The sequence below is a fragment of the Seriola lalandi genome, unplaced genomic scaffold (genome assembly GCF_002814215.2).
Source record: "Seriola lalandi dorsalis isolate HSWRI2012SDOR001 ecotype SW California unplaced genomic scaffold, Sedor1 jcf7180002054689, whole genome shotgun sequence".
Classification (NCBI taxonomy): Eukaryota; Metazoa; Chordata; class Actinopteri; order Carangiformes; family Carangidae; genus Seriola; species Seriola lalandi.
Window position 1 is genome coordinate 2,284,386 of NW_019525242.1, and position 23,922 is coordinate 2,308,307.

Consider the following 23,922-nt stretch of genomic DNA (forward strand, 5'->3'; position numbering starts at 1 on the left):
ACACACACACACACACACACACACACACACACACACACACACACACACACACACATACACACGTGTACATACAGTATATATATATACATGAAAGAAACTGGTAGAACTAGTAGAGGTCTGAGGTCGAATGAAACAGAAATCAACCTCTATCAAAATGATGGAAAGACCAAAGTGTGAGGAAAAAAAGGAACAGGAGGACTTATGACCCAAAACCAACATCTCATCTGTAAAACATTGTGCTGGTTCTTTTATGACTTGGGCATGTATTGCTCCAATGGAACCAGCACACTGGAATTTATTGATGATTTCACTGCTAACAGAAGCAATGCAGAGGTATAGAGGATCACTCTGCGCTCAGATTCAGCCAAATGCATCTAAACTCATTGGACAACATTTCATCATTTAGCAGGACAAGGATTCTAAACATATGGCCATAGCAACAAGAGCTTTTCAGGGTGAAGAGGAGGAACATCTCAGTATCATTGAGCTGCATTCTACCTGCTGAAGACCAAACTTAAGGCAGAAAGACTCCATAACAAGCAAGAACTGAAGGAGGCTGCAGTGTAGCTCTGGGAGAGCATCACCAGGCAAGATACAGAACATCTACTGACATCTGTGGGTTAAAGACTTCAGTCACTGTCTACGAAGGAATGCAGAATATTAACCACAAAATGTTAAATATGATCATTTTATTTGACTTGATGTGTATCTGTTCTTTACATATTGTAGTAAACCTACTCAAATTAAAGTTGAAATTTGTCACTTTGATGTTGTATATTTAGTATAAAATATATAGTGGAAAATTGAATGTGCTGAAACTCACAGCCTGAGGAACAAAAAATGTATAACTGTCATATAATAACAATCTGGACTGTAAATACTGTGGAATGTATTACAGCAATATTACAAGACTTACAAAAGCATAACCCTCACCCTCCTTTTTCAGCTCCCTACGATTGACATTCAACACTGCAGTCAGCTCCATGAACATGTGCATACACACAATACCAAGAAATCAGTGAAGCAACTAAACATTACTAGTTAGATATGTCTTATTTCCATAACATCATTATTAATGTTATCTCTTATTAAGTATGTTAATGCTGTTCCCATATTAAGAACATTCGCCCATCTATAACATATATGACATTATGCCTCAGTTAACTACGTTTTCATACAGCATTCAGAGGCAGTGACAGCTGATGAACTTTCTTCTGCAAGACAGTTAACCAGATCAGGCAAGCCTCTCCAAATTGCTTTGAAGCATAATTTTGTCTTGGTACAATCATATCAATACTGCTAATATTTCCAGCAGATTAAACAGTACTTTGTACACAGCACTTTGTAGTGTTTAATAAACATATGCCTTGCCTAAGAGAGATGGCAGGGAAACATTAGCTCAATCATTCAAAAAGAAAGAATAAAGCACATAATCGGGATTATAAGCTACAATACAAACAGCAAGAAACTGTAAAATCTGTGAAATAAACAAACAGGCTATGGAGGGTGAAACTGTACCCTCTGGGGACTATTTTGCACCCACCAAGGACAAGTTACTCTCTGAACTGTTGGCCTTGTAGTCTGCCAGTAAGCAAAGACCCAACGGCTGGCTGAGTCAGGTCATTATTTAGATGTCTTTTTAATGGCTGTATAGCTGTCTCTGCTTCTAATTCTAATTCCTGTCTTGCTGTTCCCTTTCATAGCCTCTCAAAATCCTATGAGAAGACAAAGGTACAAGTATTTTTCCAGGGTTGGTTGTTACCTTGTGTGCTTTTGTAAACAGATAGTGGGGTGTATTCTGAACCCAGTTTATGAACCAAGGTCACAGCCACACAGTGGCACTGGAGAGTGAAGGGAGGCTGTTCCAATTTAATGTTAAAGAGAAATATTTTAACACACACACACACACACACACACACACACACACACACACACACACACACACACACACACACACACAACCACTGGAGAAACACAACACACAAAATAGTCATGTCATCTAATGTCATCACATTTCAGTTTGACCTCCTGACAGAGGGCAGGGAAAATGCAAAAAAAAAAGCTAATTGATTTCTCCTGGTCTTTTGCATGATTTACAGTAGTTTGACATTCTAATAGTGCAGTAGGCTCATTGGAACACCTCACTCAGAAATATTCCATATATTTATTCTTCCACTGCAGAACAGAGAACAATGGAGAAAAACATTCTATGCACAGCAATAATCTGACTCTGTGGTGAAGAGAGACCTCAGCAGGCAGTAACAGGAGCTGCAAAAATGTGGATGAGGCACATGCACACAGAGTAGGGAGCAGCCACAGAGGCATCATACCAGAGAAATACTTTCTACTCACCTGGTGTGCCAAACTGAATGCAGTTCTCCAGAGTACGTACAAAGTCAGCATCACTCAGTTTAATAATATGCAGGCTGTTGGCCTTCTCCATATTTTTCACCCACTTGTTGGCCTGGCCCTGGGGATCGATCATCAGAGGCCACCGCCTGGCATTACTACAAACGCACACACACAGAGAGTAGTATATGATCAAACAATGCTGTCTTGTCAGAATGAGAGATCCTGTAACTTTTAAATGTGAACCATCACAACAATAGGGGGGATGTTGAAAGACAAGAATTGAGATGTAGAGAGCAGCTTAGGGGTGAACATTCACTCTCAGCACAGTTAGACAGCTCACAGTTGGATAGCACACCAGGGGCCATAGTATTGTGATTAAAAAACAATGTTGCTGCTTCATTTACTCAAACAAGCAGATGTCCTGTAATGTTTTTTTCTACACCTTAAAGTTGAATCAGACAATGTCACATGGGCTTCTATAGCTTACAAACTTCTGTCATAGTCTCTTTTTTTAGTAGGATATACTGATAGGTAATAGGCAATCTAATCCTGATCCTTTGTTACCTGAAACCCATTGTGTTTCAGGTCTTTCAGCTATCAAAAAAAACTGCTTTTCACCCCATTAAAACATTGGAACTTATTCCATATGCACAGTGAGTGAGTGAAATGTGAAGCGGCATGAAAAATAGATAGTGTCCAGCAGTTTCAATGAAGATATTCATGCTCACAGTAAGATGAGGCCCTTTGGGTTTAAAAAAACATTGATCGCTTTGCCTCTATTCCAGAAACAATTTGCAGGTGTACCACACCTCCAAAATGATGCTTTTGTAAAAAATGCATTTGAGCTTCAGTTTTCTGTTAGTGCTCCTCATTTTATGATTTTGAGATGCTGTCCAATTCTTGTCCAGACATTTTTTTTTATTCAAGAACAATTTTTTTATGCACTGCACAGTAGAGCTTTATTGTGTAGGAATATATACATTTTGTATCAAGACTGGCTGTCGGCAGATGCTCGATTTAAGGACAGCAGAAAATATGCATTCAATTCTTAATAATAAATTGCTAGGCACTAAGAAATTACTGGTGTCTTTTCCTTTAGGGGAATGCCATGTCAGCATAAAGTTTTTCTTCAATACTCACGAGATTATGATACCGTTGTCAATGGAGAAGCTGTCTGATGGTAGGCCAGCAATGGTCCATGCACGAATCTTTACTGGATCGCCCAGTGAGTTCATCAGAGACATGTTGGCGGAGCATGGGATCTCTTTACTCTTACAAAGATTCATCCACTCCTCTGTCTGATCCTATAGAGCAGCACACTTACTGTTAAATACTTCCATCTCACTTAATTACATACTAACCTATAAACAAATAAGAGCTTATGCTAATGAATAATTAAGCTGTTCACAAAAATATACAGTCATGTACATTCACACAGACATTAACAGAGCTATTTCAAAGGTGTGAAAATAAGCACATAACCAATCAAACATCCCTCCATTCACAAACACAATCATGCACTTGCATGATAAAAATAACTAACTCATTGTCTTCCTTAGTGTTTTCGAGCATCGCAATAGCCCTGACACAGTATAAAACATGACCTTTAAACACTGGCTTGGTCTTGGAAACGTGAGGCTCAGAAAGAGGAAAAAAAAGATGTGCTTTGGTAGCTCCACACTATTTATTTTTCATTGAACTGCTCTCAAGCGTTCGGCTTTCCTTGGCCTAAAACTGTGCTGAGAAAAAAAAAATCATTAGCCTCACAATTAATGAAATGTTAACTCCAAATGTAGCAGCTCTGCCTCAGAAAATGTTACAGTCTTTACAGACTTGACTGAAAAAATGCTGTGTTGACAAACTGCTTGAACAAGGAAACTGGTCATCTCAAAATATCCTAATAATATATTGTTACTGTCCACTTCCAAAATATGTAGTATCTGGTCCATCATCTTACCTGTCTGTAACTGGAGGTGAAGGCTCCCAGGTAAGCTACTATGCCCGCTGAGATAAGGATGTTCCCCGTCAGGTTATTGTAGAGCTTCCCGAGATCGGAGGCCATTTCACTCCAGCGTGTTTTCTCTCCGCCCAGGCCTCCAATCAGCTGCTCCGCTCGGTCAAGCTTCTTACTACATAGATCCACCTGGGGGGCATCATCAGAAGGGGAATGCAAAAACATGACGCACTGTTGTGGTTTTTCTGAGGTCGAGGAACTGAATGAAGGTCAACTGTCTGCAATCACACAAACATATAAAAAGCATGAACCTGATTCTCCAAGTCAGCTTTCTTGGTTTTATTAGCATCCAAAGTTTCCTGAAGCTTTGCGAGTTCATCCTGGACTTCTTTGAGGGCAGCCTGCTTTTTCTGCAGGCTCTCCATGGCCACCCTCAGCTCGCCCTCAGCCTGTGCTAGCTTCTCCTTCTTCGGAGCCACCACCTTGGCCACCCTGAGGGACACATGAAGCATTGCTGAATGGGTTGGATTTAATAGATACAGTACGTGTGAACCAGAGATGAAAAGAACAACATTGTGAAAACACTGCATGGCACAGAAGGTGCCCTAAATCTTTTTTCATCTATACACATTAAGTATAATATATGATATATATGATTCTGATGATTTATCTGGGACAGTGAAATGATGTCAGACAAAACATAGACTTAAGCTTCTATAAATTACAGTAACATTTAAGATTGTCAGAACAATAATGATGTGAACATTTCCCTTGAAATTACTTGCATCTAGGATTTAGCTTGTTACATGAATCACTTTGAACCTGGCATATGCATGGTACACCAGCACCAGGAAAATGATTATTCCTTTGAAGTAACCAATAACCGAGCTTCATGTTAATCACTAAGACAGATGAAAGCTATCCCAAGCGTTGCAAATATGCATCAATTTTCATAACTGAGCACACAGAAGGAAACACAGAAGGAGAAGAACATTACTTACTTTTCATACTTTTCCATGGCACACACCCACTTACACATGCCTTCAGCTGCAGTGGATGCAGTTCGAATCTTCTCTGGTACAAAGTCTGGATTAGTGATGTACTTGTTGCGGATGACAGCAATGAAATTTGGTGGGATGTTGTCCTTGTCATACTCATGGAGGCTCTGGAGGAATTTCATGTCTCCAAGAAGCTTTTTGGCTGGGCCCCAATAGTCCTCCACTTTTTTCCCAGAACCTGAGGGATCTGGCACACGATCTGGCTTGATGCCTTTGAGAATGCAGATTGCCTCCATCACCAGCTTGACAGCTGTTGGTGGGCTTTTCATGGACTTCACCACTGTGATATCCTGTAGATAAAAATAACTACATCATTAGATCCACCCTCCTGACTATTCCAGTACACCTGGCATTGGAACAATATGTAAGGGCACTATCTTACATTAGAAAAAACATTTTTCTTCTTTTACCTGAGTGGTGAGAGTATTCAACGCAGCCAGGGCTGACTCCAGGATTGGCATGGCTTCAGCCAGTTCGGCATCACACTCATCCTTGATGGCCTTGGCAGCCATGGCTTGTTCGTTGGCCACAGCCTCATCCACTTTGACCACCTTCTCTGTCTCAGCCACCTCCACAGATTCATGCTCAATCACCACCATCATCTCATCCACCTCTTTACTGGCCACAAGCAGCTGTGGCTGTAGAGCCTCTAGCTCAACTTGCATGGTGGCCACCTGGTTTGCTGCTGACTCTAGTTTCTCAAGGCCCACCTCATAACGACGTTTCAGCTTCATCACTTCACTGGGCAGAGGACAGACAGAGATAAGGAAATAAGGATAAGAGATGAGATCACAAACACATCAAATAACAGCTGTACATACAGTATATCCTAAATCTTGATCTTACGCTCTTTTTGTCCTCAGCAGGGCTTTGAAAGTGGAAATGAGCTCCAGGTATGAGGTTGGTGTGACATAATTGTGGCGCTCCAACTCAGCCAAAAAGCGGACTGACAGCTCAATAGTTGAGGTGTGGAAGCTCTTGCACATGTTGATGCAGCCTTCTCTGGACTCATCTGTCATCTCAACATCCTCCAGGAAGCGGCAGGCCACTGCCTGCAGGGCATCCTCGGGCCAGGTCTGGCAATGAAGAAAATATGCTTTATAGCCACCATACATACAGGGCATTTTACTCTCTGCTATGGTTTTCTGATAACGTCAGCCCAAATCTTTATTCGTTTATTGTCCTTCAATTGGCTTATTCACCCCCTGTAAAGAGGCCATAACATTCATGGATTATATATGGTCCATGTCTTTTGATTAGCTATCTGAAGAGCTTTGGGTTCGACCAAACCCAAACTCATGCAACATACATACACACACCTGGAACCAGTTAATGGTGCAGCAGTTAATGAGGGCAGGGAAACGTCTCAAACGGTTCCTGAAGGCATCTCCAATGGGACTCATGGCCAACACGACATGCAGCTGTGTGCGACAGCGCTCGATAAACATGTTGAACAGGGACAAGTTGCTGCCGTCCGTCTGCTTATCACGGTCACGCTGCCGGTCCAGCACACGCATCCGCTCACAGATTTCCTGCTTCTCATCAACTGCGAACAGGTTAGGCACCTGGAAACAACCAGTTAACAGAACGATCTGAATTTGGGTATTGGCTTTGTAAAGTAGAACTTTTAAAACCATTACTCTGTATCACAATCTATCCAACCACATCCATTTGTCTAACCATATATTCATCAAGCATTCATCAATATCTCAGTCTATAAACACATCTGTCTTTCCATCAGTTTCTCCATCCATACTTACTTCTTTCTAACCATTCATCCAAACCTTTTATTGACTGACCGATCTTCCCATCAGCTTGTAAATAATATCTATACTTCAATTCATTCATCAATCTATCCATGCACATTAATACATCTATGAGCCATCATGGCTTTTCTGTGGCTTTTTCTGTGTCCCTCCCACTTTACCTCGCCAGTGTTGAGCAGGTTGCCGATGTCCTCCAGAAATGACTCCATTTTGATTTGTGTATCTGTGAAAAGGAACACGCCATGGGCTTCGCCCTGTGTGGACTTCCTCATTATTAACTTCAGATCATCATGCCATTCAGTGGTTCCATAAGTCTTGGAGATCTCCACCTGGAAGAGCTCTGCCTCTGCCATGTAGGCAGCCAACCGGGTGAGAGACTGACGCCCGCTCCCGCCCACACCCACCAGTAGAGCGTGTCCACTTGGCTGCTTGAGGATGCGGGATATGCGGCACACATGCTCAATGGCAAAACGAAAAAGCACCAGATTCATAGGCGCCTTGCTGATGTTGTTGTATTCCTCCAAGTGGGACTCCACCACCTGTCGGAGCTGGTCGAGGTTGTGCACCTCACGGTAGTTGCGGTCCTCACCCTTAGGGTCATGGAAGTCGCAAAACATGAGGCTACGCAGGTCGTCCTCAGTGACTTTTCCATCATGGTCCTGGTCCAAATGTTGGAAGAGCTGATGGAAGTTTTCCTTCATTTGACTCTGAGACACCACCTGTAAATGGCTTACAAGCCAGGACCGATCTGTGTCGTGGACCAGTCGATCATAGTATACCCTCAGGACCTGAGGATATACAAGACAAAGAAAGAGTGAGTGGGGGAGACAAGGAGAGAGACAGATATAGAGAGATCAGCACAGTCAGGAGGTTTCTGAGAAATGTATTAGAGTAAGACAGCAACAAGTAAGACAGGCAGGTGTTAGCTTGACTGGATTACAGTGTATTTCAAGATATCTGTATTTTATTTGTAATTTATGTTACCATAGTTGTTTAGGTCTTAAGTATTTTCTGCTGCTTTTCTGTTGTGTATAACATTACCTCATGCACCCAGAGCCGTTTGATGGCAGATTGTTCATCTACAGTCTCTGGCCGTGTCAGGCAGATGCCCTGGATGACTCGAGAGACGTCGCGCAGATTGAACAGGTAATGGGACTTTGCGGGGGTTGGTAGCAGGTTCTTGGTGGCCTCTTGGTACACTGACATGGTGCTATTAACGATCTGAGAGGTCAGCGATGCAAATGACTTGGGGAAAACAAATCTGTGGATGAAATGGTTGATTCTCTGTTCAGATCCTGTTCTGATCATTTCCCCCTGTCTAGTTAGGAAAATTAATTTGTAATTTATATATATATGTACACATTGAAATGACCAACATGTTTCCAAAATACCAAAAAAAAAAAAGAATTTCCAAAATGTCTGGCCTGTTAAAATGCAAGTGACATTTCTGTCTGCATGAGTGCTTGGGTAAATTTGAAACCTATCCAACAGATTTGATTGCTTTAGGACTTTCAGTCTCTGAGGCAAACACTGCAGCAGTGCAGGAACAGAGTAGGAAAACCTTTCATCTTCTAATTACAGAATAATTTTTTAATAACTAACATTTATCCTCCTAACTTTATGTTCAATTTTGCAGTCTTAGCTGCCTAATGATCTTTGATTAGTAGTAATTTACAATTCATTCTTATGCTGAAAGTGATGGGATGCTTTCCTGGTAGTTGAAAAAGTGGAAGTGGTGGATCAATGCCATATATAGGACTGAAATTTATTATTATCATTTATTTATTCTGCAGCACCTTCTGTGCTGCAGAAAAGTTCAGTGGATTATACTGTGTATAGAGGTTTGTTTATGAACATTCCTAAACATATGCACACAGAACTGAGTCAATACAATAAAAGCACCATGCAAGTTTCATATTCTGTGTAGTTACCGTATGGTGAAATGCCAGTCTATGATCCTGGAGAAGATTGTATACATTGTCTTCTCATCAAAATCATTGATGGTAATCATGTTGAAGTGGCGCAGATAACGAGGTGTAACAGGGTTACGCCCTCCACCTAAACAACAAGCAGAAGAAAAAAATATATACATATATAATTTTTATCACAGATAACATTTCTGATACTTCAGTGTTCCTGGTTCTCTAACTCAGTACCCAGTTTTTCTTAAGTAGCTCTTTTCTATCAAAATATCATCATTATTTCAGTTTTGAAGAGCATCGATGTATTAAAGATGACCCAGCAACCATGGATTTTGTCAGAGATGACAAATGCTCCACATTACCTATCTGCTCTAAGTCATGTAATATAATTTAACAGGTAACATTGTTTAGCATTTGCACACTGGATCTACAGTATCACAAGATTGCATTGCAATAACTCTTCAACACTTGCAAGGCGATATCAGTCAATAAAGTCCACTGAATGGAAGTTTTATGTGGAGCTTTTACTTACTGCTAGCTCCACTATACAGTGATGTTTGTTACCAACTTTGACTTGGACAACGGGATACAGCATTGCCCTCAATTTGAGACACAAGTTTACATTGGCATGTACAGTGGGATCCAATGGGAAAGTGGACTCTGACCTCTGGACCCAACTGACCACTGACTGCTTATTTTTCCCAACTAATATCATAGACATGATGGTATATACCAGCATAAAATTAGCTCCAGAAAAGCTGTCAGCAAAGGCGCCAGCAGCAGATACTGGAGCTATGTGAGCACCTGAGAGTGGCACCCACCCTCTTTCTCTTGCAGCTGTCGCTGCCAGCTGCCTCAGTGGACAGGGGTGCCTTTGTGCTTACACCGGTAGTTGTAGTGGAGGTGAAAGTGGTAAACATTTACTATTTATAAACACCTTAAGGCAGTGAGGAGCTCCACGAAACAGCAGGTAGTGGTTTGTGACACTGTCTCTACAGCACTTGAGCAGCAGTGAAGATACAGAAAAAAACTAAATTTTGTCAAACAATCTTGGCTTTGAAACGGTACAGCTGCTACTTACCAGGTGGTCCCATAGCACATATGACCTGGATATCCACCAGGTTGATCATTGAGCAGTCCTTCATGTCATACCAGTTCCAATGGTCCAGCCACTGTCGCAGCAGCTCAACCGGGGGCTGGGCACCATAAACCTCCCTGGCTGGCATGTTCACATCATCCACAAATACCACCTGAAAAGATATAACATTAGTATACTTGGAAGAATAATAAATAGTGATAGTACCACAAGGTATTTGATATTTAAAACTACATTGATTTTTGTTTAGATGTACACTTTTTACAGATGCATCTCAGAATGAAATAGTGTAATAGAACTACAAATCTTTACAACTGGAACATTTTAATGACTCACTTCATTGATATGATCGTAAACTGAAAAACAAACAAATCATACCAACATAGAACATCATACGAACACAAGAAATAGGATGTACCATTTTCTTTCCCAGTGGAGGGCCAAACACTCCTTTGCGCCGCTTATCTAGCTTGGACAAAATAATGTTTTGGGTCTGGGCAGCTGTAGTCTGGGCAGAAAAGTTGATAAATAATGGGCTGTACACATCCTTCTGCAGATGATTCAATAGGAAGTCCTGGGCAAGAGATATCAGAAATATGAGTTCAGATTATCATCAAATCTCATAGTATGGAAATATATCATATACTGCATATTATCACAATGAATGTAAAATAGTGACACAATGCAAAAATAAAAGATACTATCTGTAAAAGTGACACATAGAAAATGAGTTATGTGTTCAACTTATGAATTGTACACTCTGTAAAATGTGTGTACTGTATACATGTTTTTTTATGGAATATTCAGAACACTTGAAGTGACCTATTAAGGTCTGGGAATATCATGGACTTAATTCAACAAATAAATGTGATAAGGCTACTAACTTATACTCATTTGGTTAAAAATGTCTTAAAGTATTTTCTCCCTCTTCTGAATCAGCATGTCAAAGACGCCTTATACAGGCAGAATACATATAAAATGATCATTTCCAGTTTGATCCTGGCAAATGGTTGTGATAAGCTTTATAATCTCATTAAACGTGCCAATTAGTATGTATTTCATTATATACAAACTGGATCTCAGTTAATCCCTGAAAATGACTATGAAATGAAGTAGGAAATTAGTTGCCCTCTGAGGACATGTTCTAAAGTAATGTTCTGAAGGTCAAAAGGGTAAAATCTGTGAATTTTAGATTCTGCATGACGGTTTACAAAAGGGCATTTTACTAAAAGCTAAAAGAGGCTTTCACTAAAGGTCATTTTGATAAAATGGCCTTGTCTTTTTCTATGAACAGAGAACACAGTCATAGGTGATCTGATGTATTTAATTAGGATTTGATCTATTTTTATGGTGATTTTATTATGTGTGTGTTCAGAGCACACTCTCTAGCTTCCATGCACACACATGTGTAAGCATGCACACAGTTCACATGCCTGTGAAATCATGTGGGTAATGAGCTGTATAATTGAAGTGGACTTGTGATGCGAGTGATCACAGGATGTAGCCAAGGTGCATCATCATCCTCTTGTCGAAATTATAAACCAAGAGCACAGCTTGTCTCTGTCTCACTTCAGAGTATTCTGGGGTAGATGATAGAGATTTGTGTTTGTCTGATGCTACTAGTGCCGAGACAACGCCAGTCATTCTAATGGTCTGAGTGCTGACGCTTCTTTATCACTCCTGCTGGATTTGGGAATCAGTCTCGGTCTGCTGATTGTGGCATGGGACAGAGCTTCTTCACCACACAGACTGGCAAGAAGTGGAGAACAAGGCAGGCTCTCCACTGAGATGATCTCTATTCTCCCCAGAGTCCTAAGTCTGAGCACACTAATGGATACACTAATGAAGGAAAGGGAAGAAAGGGGTATTAGTCCCTGATATAAATAGCCGAGGGTCTGCCCTGAGACACTCAGTATTTAACCAAAGTTTCACACCTGGTGCCTGTAGCTGTGTTGCTTCCAAATGATTCGTGTGTTGAAAGCACTTTCTAAAATTTCCTGAGACTGGGGCTATACTGCTTGATGATGCTCACTCATCCTATGGAATTATGTTATTGGTAGCATGGGTAGTGTTTTTTTTTACATATGATAACAGTAATTTCTTCTACTAAAAATGCAAGTCCAATCTCCAATTCCCCAGGAGCACAGAGGCAAGATACAAACAGAGATAAAATACAGCTAAAAATGAGCAAATACAGAAAATGATAATTTATAATAATCTACTTTTTTTTACTACTAAGATTTTTTAATGCTAATTTAACCCACGTTTAAGGCCATTTTAAAACTAGTCGGCTGTAGAAACAATGTACTACTTGTATTTCAATGTAAACTAATCAACTTAAAGGAGAACAATTCAGCTTATGCTTATTAAAGGTGTCCTGTGGAGTTTTGACCAGTTTGAGCACAATGAGGCAATGTTTTAATGAATGGGTCCCACTTTTGTTTGTATCTTGCACACATGCATTTGGACATATGACCATGAGCATGCAGTTGGAGAAATTCACATTCCTACCAATGGTTTCCTGCTTTACCACAGATGAACAGATAGTGGTGCCAAGAAACATAGTAATGTCCTTAGAAAGGTAGGGAAGAAGAAGAACACTGTCAGCCCGCAAATATAGATGTAAATGAGGAAGGTTTTAAAATATTGTAAAAGTCATCATAATGGGGAGGGTATTTCATGTTTCATAGCCCTGTTCAATGACCCCCCCATTTCATGTTCGTGTTTTTTACACAATGGCAAGGTGGAATAAAGGTGCAACATTCTAACCTTGAACAGGTTGTGTAAAAGGGGCTTAAAATCACACACGGGGTGACAATATAGCACCTTTGTTTGATTCAGCATAAACAAGTAAAAGCGGCATAACGGGTCTTCTGATGGTTATATAGCAGGATCTCTGTATAAAAGGGGCTAGTGTTTCAGAAATGTGATTGTAAGAGACAGCAAAACTCAGTTAAGAATCTCACACTGAGCTGAAAGTTAACAGGTGCACATGATTTACGTAAATAACATATATTAAATTTTGTTAAATTTTTTTTGTTCTTATTTTTCTTGGGAGGGTGAGAAGTCCTGTTTGGTTGGGAGGTGCCCCCCCCCCGGGGCAATGGTAGCAGAAAAATGCAGTTTGGTTTGGTAAATTCCTTCTGTTGAACGTAAAATACCTTAGTGCTTTCCAAACATTATGCTACTGAAATAATACCTAGCAGACGACTCACTGTAATGTAGACACTCTTGCCAGTACCAGTGGGACCGATGAAAATAGTGGGCTTCTGGTGGGTGACGAGGAGGTCCATCAGTGCCATGTAGCGTACCGTGTTCTCAGTGGGCACAATGATCTCATTGAACTGCACGTCTTTGTTTATGGGGGGAGCAATCTTTAGCGCATCAGTCCACAGCTCCCACCTGCCCGGGCCCTAAAGAGAGAGAGAAAAAAAAAAGAAGTTAAGAGAAAAAGGCCACTGTCCTCCCACGCAACCAAAACACACCAGGGGGGCATATAATACTGGGCTCATTATATCTGTAGGTAAGAATACATGACAAATACAGGACACAAATGGATTTATCTATATTGTGAGCAGGCACAGGCATTTGTACTTAAAAGGTCTCTAATGTTATGGGACCCTTTCACTGTATTCAGAATTGATTCATATCAATAGTCTACAACAATAGCAATAGTTGATGTACATAAAATAAATGGCTCTGAAACAAAATGTGTCATTAACCATCCCTTAGCCTTTTGTACTAAAGACGAACTTGTTGTGTACTTCTTGCTAAATCTATACAAGCTCTGCTCCTCTAATCATATTGTAAAAGCACAAGAAGTACGTAAAGTTAACAACTGCTAAAGTTAACAATAGAGAAGTACTCTGACCGGCTCTGTGCTAATTAAAATTTCCTCTTACAGTTAAAAATACCGCAAAATATAAACTTGACAAATACTGAAATATTGTACAAAATAACTAAAAAAATTTCAGTTTCAAAGTTCAGATTTGCCATAATGTTCTTTTTCTCTTACAACCTGCAGGAAAAATGTAATAGTTTTCAGAGTGGCAGTCAACACCTTTTTCAAGAAGAGTATCTCAAATATCCACTTTGATGAGGGAACTGTAAAGTATTTTTCTTTACTGTGAAAACATTGTTTTTTCAATATTCTCCATGATAAAAATTGAATTTACTGGGAGCAAATTCAAGGCAGTTGGAGTAATGTGACTGAAGCTGACACTTTATAAGGCAACACAGACAAAAAAAAGAGCATCCCTCTTCGCCAACTGTTTTAGGGAAAAAAAATGTAATTTGCCCAGTCCACAAGCGCTTGATGTAGAGGGGGCTCTCCCTTGTGCTTGTTGTCAGTTAATGTGATAATGATGGTGTAAACAAAATTACTATATAATATAACCATTTGTAGTCTTCACTGTGTGAGAGAAATACTTATTCTTTATCCAATTCTTAACTCAGAATAATGGAAACCACAAATAAAATTTCCCTCACATTTTCCCATAAGCAGCTCATTAAAAACTAAGTCATAAATATCACAGTGTTTTTTGAGCAACAAAATGCTCTTAGCTGCACAATTATCAGGAACAAACCTACCTCTTTAATGAAGCGATACTGGTAGACTGTTCCCTCAGCGGGCAGGGGAACTGTCAGCTGTTTAGGTGGAGCCTCGACAGAGGCCAGAATACCGTGGCAGGCCTGGGTCTCCTCACATAGAGGACCGTTCAGTACCTCCCTAACAACAGCATCAAACTTGACCCGGCTTGAATCATCACAGCTGGCACCCACTGACCACACCAGACAGAACACAAAAATGCCCTGTGTAAAAGGAAAGGACAGAAGTCATGCTTTTTAGCTGCTAAATCATACGTATTGGTGTATATAATGAGTGTCAATTGGTGCAGGAGGGAATAGCCCTTCATCTCTGACAGCCAAAGTAGCATTTTGAATTTTACTGAAGTACATGTATATAAATGGTTTCAGGTGGCCTTTGCAGGTGCATTTTTTGTATTTCTGAACTGCACGTTTCCCTATATTTTACTTCCCTGTGGACCATAACCCACAAAATGAACAAATTTATGTTCAAGCTAGTGTTAGTACAGTTATAAGTGTAAGCATTAACAGATACCATCACACTGTAATAAAATCCATGCTCACAGACAGGGTTTGCAGTCAAAAACCTCATGGTGCAGACAAAAGACAATTACTAAATTGATTAAAATGCACAGCAACCATGTAAATGTCTCAACCAGTGTACAGATTATTTTATGAGACAAATACCAGAATCCACAGAGAAGAGATGACTTTGTTGGAAAAAAACAGCAGGAATACTGTAGGAATTGGAAATGAGGCTTAGCAGCCTCATGATAGCTCCTGCTGTTAAAAGGCTGATTAATTCAGCACTTTGATAATGACTGGCTAAGAAACATGGAAGAGAAGGTTGAAAGGCATTCATCAGTGCAGCGTGCCACAGGGGGATAATAGCAGTGCTTTCAAAAGACACGATTCAGAGGCAAAAAAAATCAATTGGAACTCATGCAGGGGGCAGAAGAGAGGGCTCATCTGCTAAAACTTTTCCACTCTTTGTGAGTCTGTGTGGAGGAAGACCTGATTAGAACAGCACATTTAAAAGGGAAAATAGAGGCTCTCTTGTGACTGTACATACTGTGCGGTTTGGTAAAATAAATGGATTTTAAATGTACCACAAGAGCCAAAGCCAATGTTACATTCTTTTTTTCAGTCAATAACAAGCAGTTTGAATTAAGATGAAAATAACTCAATCAAGCTACAAATAATAGGAACGAATTCAGTGTTCCCTTTCAAATTTCAGTACTTCAGACCATAGTTTGAATTTGTTATATTGTTAATTTAACTATACAGCTAAAGAAGACTGTTTGTATATTAGGTATTTGGGAACTAGTGAGCAGGAAAAATAGAAATTAGGAAGTGTATCCTTGTAAAATGAAGTAAAACTGGTGTCATTGGTCTGTCATAATGTTATATATATTTGATATATACAGTATAATGTTTCCTAAAAGTTTTAAAGCTGCTGTTGGGTCAGACATCAGGATTTTGCCTGTAAATTTGCAGTGTATTTTGCAGAAAAGGCTCTTGTCAGTCTCTGTCATGATACAGAGCTGTTTTCTTTCACTGACTGCCTCTGTTTTCTTACGCTGTTCAGACTAGCAAACTGATAATTTTAACTATTAAGTGCAGTTTCTCCCTTTATGTCAGCCTTTTTGTTTGCCTCCACTATTTCTTTATGCTTCCACAAGCAAAACCACAGGCTTACAACATCAATACAAAGCAAAACAAAACTTGACAGTGCCAGCTGCAATTTATTTTTTTCATGAAATATTCTCAGTTTGTATTCTTAGCATATAATAAGATTGTTTATCCTGATTCACAGTGGCATCAAAATGTTTGACTAGTTTGTTTTGTTTGTTTACTGCAACAGTTTTTTGCTGTTGTTTCCTCTTATGCAGGCACAGAACACAAGTGCATGGTCAGCTAGTTGTCTTTGCAGTGTGTTCAAGTGCAACTTTTTAAGAGAGGATATGACATGCAAAACAACAGCTCAGTTAGTCTTAGAGGTTGTGGATGTCAGTTTAGCCTTTTTTTGTTTGTTTGTACTGCATCATATCTACTAACTTGGCAAGAACGCTATATGCTACATCATTCAAGTACATATTTAACAATTGTGAAACAATTAATGAAACAAAGGCATAGCTGTGTTGAGACTAATCAGAGTGGGAAGTGGATACTGTAAGTGATTTTTTTCCGTCGTTAATAATACTATCGTAATAATCAGTAGCAGTAGTAGTAATAATAGTAACCTCCAACCAGGAGCAAATGTCTTTTTCATTCATGCTCTTCATCTTTGCTTCATCATGAAACTCATCCATCATGCAGTCCATCAGATTCATCAGGGACTTGACTAGATTGGTGTCAGAGGTCGGGGACAGCTCCTGAAATTAAAGCATAAAGAGACCATACACATAAAACAGCTAAAAGAACTTTAGTCTGAATATACTACTGGACTCAGAACTCATTAAAAAAGTTAACATAATTGACCAAACCAGTCGACCAAGAATCATTGCTGTATGAAACTGAAAAATCAACTATGCTTCTAAAACATGCAGGAAGGAATACACATACATCAGTGTAATATTTGAGAAACTGAGGTAAAATCCTCATGTAGATGCAGAGTGAAAATTTCCCTTTTGAGTAAAGAGAACATAGTATTGATTTGCAAACCACTGCCGTATAATAGTATTTCCTGAGAATGGTTCAGTACCTTGGTGGCCTTTCGAATGAGCTGTACGCAGGCTGGCACTATGCGGTCGAAAAGGCCAGTGATAAGGTCTTTGTGCGTGGCATTGACTGTGGTTGGCAGGGTATTGAGCCAGGACAACATAACAGGCCGCCAGCCCAGCATATGAGGCTCCATGTAGATCATACCGCAGCGAGACACCTGCCACAAACATATATCACATCTGAAAACACACATCTACACCAGTGGTACTTCAGTAATAAAGAACAGAATCAGTGTATCAGAATATAAACATTTATGCAGTTTACTGCATATCTTTCTCATGGTATTGTGGTCCTAATTTAGCAGAGCATTGTAACATTTATGATGAGTTCATCCCTGTAGTTACATAATTTTAGTAAATATTGTAACTATGAGCAAGCTGCATATGTGGCAATGTGTCTGATGACTATATTACAGCAGCTTTCCAAAAAGTAGCTATTAATGAGATCTGATAACTCCAAGTCCCACACAAGGAATAGCTTTACAGAGGAGTAAAGGTAAAGTTAGAAGACAAGATGAGCAGAAATGGGTCAAGATACACAAGAAACATCTAATATACATGAAGATATTGTAGGAGAGAAAATGAAAAAAGAAAGGTAAGGTTTTAAGATAAATAACTTTGAGAGAAAGAGAGATCAACAGTGCACAAAAGGGACCATGAACAAAGTGGAGGGAATTCACAGTGATCACAAAAAAAATATTGATGCCTCTGCATTCAGCATAATGAAAGGAACAGATGCCAGGCCACAGAGAATCAAAAATAGAAATCTGTTTAATAAAAAAGTAGAGCTGGGCAAATGCATTTAGGGGAGATGGTATTCTCTAAAGGCATCTACTGTATGTATTGCCTTTGTTACTGCCTCACAACAAACCATGAAGAACAGTACAATTAAAAACACTTGGATACTGCATAATATCTATACAAAGACTGCAAGTCATCTCAAAGCTATTGTCATCTCTTTTTTGCAAAGTTTGACAACATCATTTACTAAAAAATCTGGTAACTGGGTAATAGATACACAACAAAGGACATGGTTAGAACATGAAGTGGAGGAATGGTTAGCCAATCAAAAATACAGTAAGTGTACTAACTGACATTTGTAACCTTGTAACCGTCTAAGATTAATGTTATTTACACCCATCTGACACTTCAATAAAGATGAATCAAACTAATATATGTGAAAAAAGTAAGCGTCTGATGATATGCAAATACTGAGCTGAGGATGTAATAGTTAAAACAAACAAATATTTTGTACAGAGGTTCCTTTTTTTTTGACAATTTCTAAACTATTTGAGTAGATAACTGAAAATCAAAGCAGACAGGCACAGGCCATAAATACTGAGATGAAAAGTAGAGAGTGTATGTAATACCGACACCGGTCTCAACCGGTGCAGTACAATGATACAGTAAGAAAACTACTATATCGGTAAAAAAAATTCTGTTTCTAAATAAGAAGAGTAAGTGATACATCCTCAACAATATCCAGAGATTGGAAACCATCACTGCCAGAAAATGGAACAGCAGGATACATTGTGATGAAACCCTGAATCGAAGTAAAAAGTGCTTCTCACTGTGGCTGGAGACGCCACCTCCAGGTCCATGGGTTCAAAGATGAGGCTCATTTGCGGGGACATCTGAATGATCTCACCACTCATCAGACACAGCTTCTTGTTGTCATCAAGTACTGTGTTCATATTCTCAATCCACACGGCGTCCACTGGGCCGTCAAAGATCAGCCATTTTCTGTCGGGGCTCTAAGAGACACAAGAAATTAGATTGCTCACATCTTAAAGGAATATTTTCAGCACAATTTGATGCACATTTACATTTGTATTAATCAAAAGAAAGGTCACAAAACAGTCACCACTATTGACCACACTAGTGACCTCCTGGATTATCAATTTTGTTCCTTTTTACTAATCCAAAAATAAATACATAATCATCAGATAAATACAGGCTAAAATAGAGCCATGTAAATTCATGTAATTCTTCATGTTGAGGCAGTTGGACAGATGGAAGGAGGAAAATACAGATGTAAGGAGACACAAACAGGTATACAGACAGACAAATAGATAGATAAATGAAAACATAAAACATTAAGCCTTGGTGAGGTTTTTTACTTCAAGGAAAAATCAAGCTCAATCTACCAGAATGCTGGCCCCTATAGTGCTAAACTACACAGAAGTATTCACGGAAAGTTAAGAAGGGCTTAAAAGTGCATAGAAAGTAGTGTTCTTCACAGAGTTTATAAGTTCAGTGCCTGTATCCTCTAATCATATAGCACACACTGCATTTACTTCTGACAGAACTGACAGAAATCCCTCTGCGCACTTTCAAGGTCAGCAAAGAACTTGTGCATTATAATCTAAGCGAAGAATGTTTGCTAAATGAATGAAATTAACACCTACACTGTCATAATATAGGTTGACAACAAGCTTCAATTCTCCAGTTAAATGGGCTGGCAAGAACTGTGCTTTAAATTGATTTGTTGTAATATAAACAAATGGATGTGCCTGGACTGGGGCCATCTGGTGCTTGAGAGGGAAGTGAGTATGCTGTAATGTAATGATCTGACAGAGAGCATTGGCACTGAAAAAAAAATAATATTGTGCATGCAGAGAGTTTAAAACACTACATTGCTGCTGACTCCAGATTACCACACGAAAAATTAGTTTAGTAAAATACGATGCAAAAAAAAAACAAAAACAGGCTTTTGCCCACAGAGGAAAATGATTTTTTTTTTTAGACTGAATTAAGGCAAAGCTTGTTCTTGTTTTCTATTTTCATTGCATCAGTATGTACTGTCTCGTCTGTCATAACCACTATTCGCACCCCTTATTCATTGACAAAAAAAAACAAAAAAAACAATTTGTAAAATGACAACTATATATACATATTTTTGAAATGACAAGTTCATTTGGAAACAATCTGACAAAAGGGCAAACAAATGATTTTCCATTATGACATGCCTCCACTGCAATCTGTAAATTGTCAGACCATATGTGTCTAGTTTGTATGGCTGTGTATGCACACGAAGGAAAGAGAGTTATTAAAGATCTAAATTTAACAAGACAGCAAAATGTTTTTTTTTATTTACCCTGTCATTGCAGCTTTTCTTTCTATCAGCTTGCAATTAATTGTAATGTCATTCCTGTTGTACAATGTTACATCCAAACTTGTAGACTAAAACTATGTAGACAATAATGCATCTCACTCATATAAAAAAGATTGAGATAAGATACAAAAGAAGTTGCTTCTAATACACTGTTTCCAATGAGAGAGCACTGGTGTAAATGTCTGTGATATATACAGATATTATTTTGAACAACTTCTACTGTAATACTAATTCAGCTGAATAACAAGTAAACTGAGCATTAGGAGCTAAACTATTACAACCTGAAAAAAAGATAATGACAACAAATGCCTCCACTAGATCCTCCAACCCCCTGAAATTAACTGTCAAGGGTGGAGTAATCAAACCTAAAATATTCCTGTACAATAGCTCAGGTGTTAAATTTGCCTAGTTTAGTAAAGAAGTGCAAACATGTTACAGAATTAGAGAGGGAGAGAGAGAGAGAGAGTGAGAGAGAGAGAGAGAGCACATTAGGCTCTGTTAGCACAGATGTGAAAAGTGACCTTAAAATCATATGAAACTATGGTCCTGTCTTCTCCCAGTTTTTTACAGGATAGTGTCTACATATTTGGTCATGTTGTTTATCACCAAAACCCTACTGTTGACAATGAATCTAAGAGGAACTCTTCACGGACTCAATCAATGACCTTGAGGAGTGGCATCACTCTCTGAGGGTGCCAACAGTAAAGCACCTTCCTAGTGTCTCCTCAGCCATGTCCTCATCCCCCAGGAGGTGTGGCAAACTCCATAAGGACAAATGATGTGGGTTTCCTACCCTCCATCATGACTGAGGGAGCCACACTGGTAAATGTCAAAAGATTTTCAGCTTTGAATTCCAACATAAAAACCCAGTGGAATATTTAAATGTGTAAGGAAATACGTATTTCTGTTTGGCTGGCAGGGGAAAGTTAAAATACTTCAAATGGACACCTCAAACATAGTTCCAGTAAATGGTTAAACCATTATTCAAACTGTCTGCAAGATATATTTAATTGCAAGGTACTAAATTACCGATATCAAATTACAACGGCACTTATGCTTTGTGCTTGTTTAGCATTTAAATTATTTCAAACACATCTTCAATAAACTGGTACTCACATACCTATAGTAGACTCTTCACTATTACTGGACCTCCTTCCTTTGGAGGGAATTAAACAACTTAACCAGTGTGTCGAGGACAAGATTTTAGGTCGTAGTCAACATTGTGAGATATGATTTGTGAATATACTGTATACAGTATTAAGCACACAGAGAAACATTGGAGCCTATAGGAGACATCACAGCTCCCACATATGTTCTGCTAAATTTTAAATTAAGGATCACCGAATCAATATGCTGCTTCACAAGTTAGATCATACTTTGCTTGTTTGTTTATTTGATTGGTTGTGTCTGAACCAAAAACTGTTTGAACTGCTGTACTCTCCAGGAGTTCAACAAAATGCTCACAGGCAGCCATCTTACCAGGGAGGCAGCGAAGGCTCTGTAGCTCACAGCAAGGATGCCATCGGACCACTCGTGGGAGATGGGGTCAAATTGGCCGTACAGCTGTCCCATGGTGATGGATTTCGGGTTGATAACTGTGATCTGAACCTGGTTCTCATCCATTAGACCCTGGTATAATAATCACATACATGCAAAAACAAAAAAGATAATACACATAGAGATATCATAAACTCAGGAGAAATGGATGCACAGACAAATTCAAAATAGATGCAGTATGTATATACACATATATAGTATGTCAATATATATAAGAAATCTTTACTTCACAGGTTATTTTCTTGTAAAAGACAAAGAAAAATGTGTTTCAATGAGCATAAAAGCAGCTCATTTGACTAACTTGTTGTTGGGACTCAATCATTCAATAGACCAAATGTTTCTTTGCTCCACTGGACAAATGAACTCACACTCCACAGTTCCTCACCGTTCACACCTGGGGATGACCCTTCCCCCCACGGACCTTACTGGCCAGCCATGGTCAGCGTGTGACATGTGACCACCAAACAAAACCAGTCTTCTAGACCCCTTCTCTCTCTCTTCCCTTCTTGGCTTGCTCTGGAGAGCAGCTCCAGCCCTCTCCTCTCGGTTCTTCAAAAGGGCAACAAGGCCCCAGCCCAGGTCAGCTCTGCTACCTGAGAAACTAGCTCTCTTGCCGGCCCGCTAACAGCAGCCTGCAAACACTCTTCTCCTCCACAACAGTGACCTGCTTCGGATTAACTGTGAGTGAACCAAATCCTCTTCAGAATCAGCAGCTACAACACAAGGCCAGCTGATTTTCCAAGCAACAGGAGTCGTAGCAGAGTTAGCATGGAACAGCTAACTCTGTGAGGAGAACAAAGGAGATAACAGCAAGCAACACAGCCAGACAGGACTTTACTCCACCAGGAAGCCTCTCAACTCACTGGACTTTACAAAACACTGGAAAGGACCTCTTTGCTTGTTCCAAGGATTGGGTAACGTTAACGGACTGGGCCTAACCTCTCCCAGCACAGCATAGCACAGCATAGCTAATCAGCAGGAGTCTTAACTTGTTAATGTACTTGTTGATTGATGTCTTGTTGTTGCAATGTTTGCTTAGGTTGTGGTCAGTCATACAGTTAATCGAGTACTTGTATGTTCACACACATAGCAGTACGTCTCAGTCCTAGAACCTGCATGAAGCTAACCTTCCCCCTCTAACCTGGTACCTTTTAGATTACATGAGCTATGCTAACAAAGAAACTCACACCTTCCCTCTCACACACACTAGGTGGTCTCAGCGGCCATTTTAGTAGTTTCTTTGTTTATCGCCATCTTGTGTAGTCTTCTTTGTTCAGGTCATGTGGTCACAGTGACCACTTTGAGTCGGCCATCTTGCCTTTGTCTGTGTCCCCACAGGCACACACACACACCCATATACACTAGATAAGACATTGTACTTTACTCTGCTCCATTGTAAATAAATGCCTTTTAAGTATAACTACTGGTGTGTTTAATGTTGCACAAGCGTGAATATTGCCAACCTCTACTCGGTAGAATTCCAATCCTTCAACTTTGACTTACTGTTGATATGGTAATTTGGTTACAGTTAGTAAGCTAATGGTTAATCAGAGTTCCAGATTAATGGTAATAAATTGAGACTAAAACCATATTGGCTATTTTGCCTATTAGTTTAGGCTGGTGCCCCGTGAACTTTAATTCATTTTAAAGTTATTATTTAATATTAATATTTTTAATATTAATATTTTCTTAATTTGTGATAGCCAATAAATTGATAAACAACCGAAATCTAACATATTTGGTGTCCAGCTCATGAGGTAGAGTACTGTTAACATAATGGTGCCCAGGTAGA

The 23,922-nt window shown here is 39.4% G+C and overlaps 1 protein-coding gene across 1 annotated transcript in view; it reads right to left on the minus strand.

Moving 5' to 3' along the window:
• dnah7 (dynein, axonemal, heavy chain 7) overlaps positions 1-23,922 on the minus strand; it is a 74,028-nt gene that overhangs the window by 20,727 nt on the left and 29,379 nt on the right. The window contains exons 31-51 of the mRNA XM_087178457.1: positions 22,053-22,202; positions 19,030-19,212; positions 17,440-17,616; positions 16,979-17,110; positions 14,739-14,960; positions 13,364-13,561; positions 10,567-10,722; positions 10,134-10,302; positions 9,062-9,188; positions 8,172-8,391; positions 7,292-7,918; positions 6,684-6,929; positions 6,211-6,440; positions 5,775-6,105; positions 5,308-5,654; positions 4,618-4,798; positions 4,310-4,495; positions 3,493-3,656; positions 2,353-2,507; positions 917-969; positions 824-826 (exon numbers count right to left, since the gene is read on the minus strand). Coding sequence (XP_087034583.1) covers positions 824-826; positions 917-969; positions 2,353-2,507; positions 3,493-3,656; positions 4,310-4,495; positions 4,618-4,798; positions 5,308-5,654; positions 5,775-6,105; positions 6,211-6,440; positions 6,684-6,929; positions 7,292-7,918; positions 8,172-8,391; positions 9,062-9,188; positions 10,134-10,302; positions 10,567-10,722; positions 13,364-13,561; positions 14,739-14,960; positions 16,979-17,110; positions 17,440-17,616; positions 19,030-19,212; positions 22,053-22,202 — 4,257 coding nt within the window. The remainder of the gene's footprint in view (positions 1-823; positions 827-916; positions 970-2,352; positions 2,508-3,492; positions 3,657-4,309; positions 4,496-4,617; positions 4,799-5,307; positions 5,655-5,774; positions 6,106-6,210; positions 6,441-6,683; positions 6,930-7,291; positions 7,919-8,171; positions 8,392-9,061; positions 9,189-10,133; positions 10,303-10,566; positions 10,723-13,363; positions 13,562-14,738; positions 14,961-16,978; positions 17,111-17,439; positions 17,617-19,029; positions 19,213-22,052; positions 22,203-23,922) is intronic.